This window comes from Mesitornis unicolor, unplaced genomic scaffold, assembly GCF_000695765.1.
Source record: "Mesitornis unicolor isolate BGI_N332 unplaced genomic scaffold, ASM69576v1 scaffold38072, whole genome shotgun sequence".
NCBI lineage: Eukaryota > Metazoa > Chordata > Aves > Mesitornithiformes > Mesitornithidae > Mesitornis > Mesitornis unicolor.
In genome coordinates, this window is record NW_010167792.1 from 1,935 (window position 1) to 6,869 (window position 4,935).

The following is a 4,935-nucleotide window of genomic DNA, read 5'->3' on the forward strand; positions in this document are numbered from 1 at the left end:
AGGGTTTTCTTTGTGCTGTCCTTGCCTTCCAGGACTGGCCAAAGCTTTGTGAGCCGCTTCATGTCGGGGCTCAAGTGCTCCAAAACACCTGCGTTGAAAGATAATGTTAAGAATGTATTTGTTAGAGGAAAGTAACAGCTTAATAAATCACACAAGTATTACTGAAACCTGAAGAAATTGCAGTCTTTCAGCATTATGTCACAGGGAAACGTTCTTGTCAATTGCCTTCCAGGACTGGCCAAAGCTTTGTGAGCCGCTTCATGTCGGGGCTCAAGTGCTCCAAAACACCTGCGTTGAAAGATAATGTTAAGAATGTATTTGTTAGAGGAAAGTAACAGCTTAATAAATCACACAAGTATTACTGAAACCTGAAGAAATTGCAGTCTTTCAGCATTATGTCACAGGGAAACGTTCTTGTCAAATGTCAAGCCAGAAGGCAATTGCAGAAGGTAATTGAACTCGGGAATCCTGATTGCTCGGGTGTATTGTACGGTTAACTTGCATGTACCACTGTCCAATCTACAAAATAGCTGTTTTCCTCTAGGGAAGGACACTTGTAGGGTTGAGAACTGGAAATTGAACTGGTTAAAAAATAGAAATTGTTTTATATGTTGTGCTCAATTTTAATAGAAATTCTGTTAAAAAAATAGAACAACTTTTACAACTTTGTGACTTTATTGTGGTTTTGCAGTCACCCCTGGGAAACGGTAACGACGGCTGCTATGCAGAAATACCCAAACCCCATGAACCCCAGCGTGGTTGGAGTCGATGTCCTGCACAGACACATCGACCCTAGCGGGAAGCTGCACAGCCACAGACTCCTCAGCACAGAGTGGGGAATACCCTCCATTGTGAAATCGGTAAGTGTTGCATCGCAGAACATGAAAAGGATGCCAGAGGGAGGGGAACCTTGTAAACCAGGTGTTGTAATAGGGATGTATCATTTCATCATGTTAATGGTTTAAAGATATAAGCATTTACATACCAGGAAAGCTCAATAGCAGTACACATAGTGGCTTCCTGATAGCCAAAATTTGCTTAGATCTTAGATTGCTTCCATCTTAAAAATGAGATCTGCAACAACTGCAGTTTTAAACTAAACTCTAATTCTTGTTGTTTCAGTGTCTGTTCAATACAGTATCCAGTACTTAAGCATTTAAAGACACTAAAGAAATGGCAGTCAGTCAGCATAATTAATGTTTACCTGTCTTCTAGCTCATTGGCACGTGTAGAACAAAGACGTACGTTCAAGAGCACTCTGTTGTTGACCCAGTGAAAAAAACAATGGAGCTTAAATCCAGTAATGTAAGTAGCTGTGTTTGTGCAATTGAAGTAGATTACAGATTATAGTAATTCCTTGTAAACTGGAAAAGGAAAATAATCCTGAAAATTACTTGAAAATTGCATTAAAGCAATACAGGTTAAAGGTTTAAGTAGCGTGTTTATAGTTGATTGGTTCTGTTTTTCAGGAAGGAGTTACTAGCTTTTTGGAACTTGTCAGGACCAAAGCATCTGAACACACTGAAAGTGGGACAGGAGTAGTTTTGTGGCCAGAAAAGTAAATTTAAAAGCCATTTGGTGTACACTGTCACCGTTCCCTAATCATGTAACATTCTGCTCTTTGTACTGCTCCATCCGTCTGATCCCACTGTGGAAATGTTCTTACAAATGTGGTAGTGAATTGATTGGTAACTGAACCCAAAACATAAGGAAAAAGAACCAGATCAGCAAATGCTGAACTTGGAGGTTTCTCTGTCTTGTTCTACAACCCTAGTTCTTGCAGGAAAAGTACAGTGTTTAAATCAGATATAAACATCAGTTTTGAACGTGCAGTTTTATTTACTACTTTACCCTTGATTAAAATATTTAAGTAATCTTGTCTTGTATTCTACAGATTTCATTTACAAACCTAGTGTCAGTAGACGAGAGGCTTGTCTATAAACCACACCCTCACCAACCGGACAAGTAAGTACTGCTTTGCTCAGACATTGCCCTGAAGTAGTACAGACTTTGGCTTTGAAAATTTCCATGGTTTCCCTTGAACAGAAGATGAGGTTTACATCACCTCTGTCATGGAAACTTGACATTGCTTCTGCAGAGCACTGCTGGGAAACTCAGTGTCGTGCTCTGATGGAGTCCAATTCAGATCAGCTTTTCAGGGAGCTGTCCTGTGTCCTATCTGTAACTGTGTTTGTGTACCTCTTCAGTCATCAGCTCCTTATTTCTGATGTCGTTGTGAGCCTGAGCACAGAACCTGCACTGGAAGGCACATTTATCTGTCTTTACTCTATAATTTTGCAGGTTTGGGTTTTGGTGTTTGCTTTTTTGTTCATTTGGTTGGTTGTTTTTTTTTAAGGCAAGTTTAGCGCTTACTAAGTCACTACTGCTGGAACTGGTGATAATTCTGAAGGATCTTTCTAGGGATTTTAACATAAGAGGGCTTTTCTCATGACAGTCAGGAATGTTAAATCCCTGTTGTTGAAGGGGATGTATTAACACCGTTTGCCCAGTACACTTTCACTCTTAATCTGCTGTTTTCTTGCTGCTAAAGATGGAAATAGTTGAGGACCACAAAGGGACACTTAGACTTAATGGAGACTCTTGGTTTTTATTGTATGAGTAGAAGCATAACGTAGTTAAGCACTGTCGAAGTGGAGCAGGAAGTTGTGTGTTATACGACAAAGCTGATGAGAGAATGTACTTGTTGAGGAGAAATAAGTTTTTTTCAGCAATGAATTCTTGTTTAAACTATTTGGAATAATTCAGTTTCCTGCTCTCTGTTTCAGAACCATTTTGACACAAGAAGCAATAATATCTGTGAAAGGTGTCAGTCTCAGCAGTTACCTAGAAGGGCTAATGGCAAACACAATTTCTTCCAATGCTAATAAAGTAAGTATGGGTCTTGTGCAAAAATGTGTGACCACTGGCTAAATGACAAAGGGAATAAAAATACCCATTTTTACTCTTTGGCCTTATCAACAATCTTGGACAGGGTCCACATAGTTCTGCTGGCTTTACTGTAGAGACCGAATGCTCAGCTTGTTGAACTACCTAATCTTTTTTTCTTTCTTTTTCTTTTTTTTCCGCCCCTTTTATAAATGAAGATAATAAATTATTATTGGCAAAGCTCTCTGAATCTTACCTGGAAAAAAATCTCCACTCCCTTAATAGTCTGGCATTGGCAAGCTTTGGCTGCCTGCTTGATGCCATCTATTAGTTTTTGCTGTCGAAAAAGCATGTGCATCCAGATAGATCTGAAGTAGTTCTGTGGGAGTAATAAAGTGGTGGTTGAGTTGAGAGTCTGTCCTCTGGGAATCCAAAAATGCGTTGAATTCAGCCTCAAGAATAACAAAACAATTCGGATAAAACATCTTTTGTGGTTCATAATGCGAGCACTGCTAACATAAGGAATTTTTTCATTAAATGTAAGGCAGCACGTGTTCCTGCAGTACTCTGCTTATTGAAGTAGAATTAGCACAGAACCCTGTATTTCTGTATCTTTTCTTCCTTTTCAACTATTGTGTCTTTAGTAATTTTCAGTAAGACAGGGTTTAACTTATTTACTAAGGCTTATGCACTGATAAACTTTTCTTTAACTGTAGGGCCGTGAAGCACTGGAATGGGTAATTAATAGACTGAATGCTGAAATTGAAGAGTTTGCAGCTTCTGCAAGAGGAACCATGAGGAATTCAATGGCAGCAGCAGCATTTGTAGAGAAATGATAATAAAAATCCCTGTATTACTAATGAGGTTTAACAATCTGAAGCTTCTCTCCAAACCTAAATACAAGTATCCTTTGTTATTTAAAGGCGTACTTGTGTATTAGGCATGTTTCAAATTTAATTTGGAGAAGAGCTGAATCCTTACTAATGAAGCTGATGTACAAAGCCTAGTTAATATATTGGTTCAGCTGGACCAAATTTTGGTTACAGATGGAGAAATAATTTTTCAAGTATAGTTCCTGTATTTACATGGACACTAACTTATAATATTTTCAGATACGAAATAGCCTCATTTAGTGATGAGGCTGCATATGGTGGAGGAAACTGGCATGTTAAGTTAACTTCTGTGGAATTTTTATTTCTGTGTGACTTATGGACTACCTCTTTTGGGACCAAGCCCAAAATTAATCAGAATGGTTCCAGCATTGTTCTGTTTGTTGATTTTTGATAGTTGTGGGATACAACTTGGTTTACTAGAACATTTATTACTTGATGCTTGACATACAAAAGAATGTAGTAAATATCTTTTTATAAGCTTTTTAACTTGTTTGACTGGCTGAACTAACATGGTACTCAAATTGTTTTTCAGTCAATATAGGTAAAACATTAAAAGTCTCTTACCTACTAAGACCTAAATTGATTCCTAAATGGGACATTAATGAACTGGACAAGCAATAATTTAAAATTTCATCTTAAACCTCTCCATTTCTAAAAGCCCATTAAATAAAGGGGTGCAATGTGCAGAGCCTTAAAATCTTGCAAGCTTCTAGGACATCTAAGAATAGTAGGTATTTACTTTAAAATGTCAAAAAACCACTTAAAAGACTAAAAGAACCTTTATGGAGTTTACTAAAGAGATACCTAAGCATAAGAGGAAGTAATATTAAAGAATATCCACGATATAATCATTAGTTTGATCATGCTCCAAAAATAACCTGTTACCTCAACTGAATATTGTGTTGTCCTTTAATTTAAACAGTGCCCTAAGTTCCAGAAGTTCCTTTACCTTTTGAACTAATTTTCTCACAATGCAGAGCTCTTTAAATTTAAACCTTGAGAATAAAAGGTTTTCTACAGTTTGTGTTTGTTTCTTGGTACTCGCTGTAAATTCTTGGTACTGTCACCAGTCATTAGCTGTGGGAATGTAAAGGTCAGCCCTTGATGTCCTTCCTTACGTGGTACACCAGTCTGCTGGTGGTACTGTTGGCTTCAG

General features: G+C 37.8%; 1 protein-coding gene across 1 annotated transcript; it reads left to right on the top strand.

Annotated features, from left to right (window-relative positions):
- The first annotated feature begins 688 nt into the window (after positions 1-688).
- LOC104536254 (protein slowmo homolog 2-like) lies at positions 689-4,108 on the top strand. The gene is given in 6 exon segments (XM_010178815.1): positions 689-860; positions 1,216-1,305; positions 1,895-1,965; positions 2,787-2,889; positions 3,603-3,669; positions 3,672-4,108. Coding segments are annotated over 6 exon segments (624 nt in total). The 5' UTR covers positions 689-722; the 3' UTR covers positions 3,827-4,108.
- The last annotated feature ends 827 nt before the right edge of the window (positions 4,109-4,935 follow it).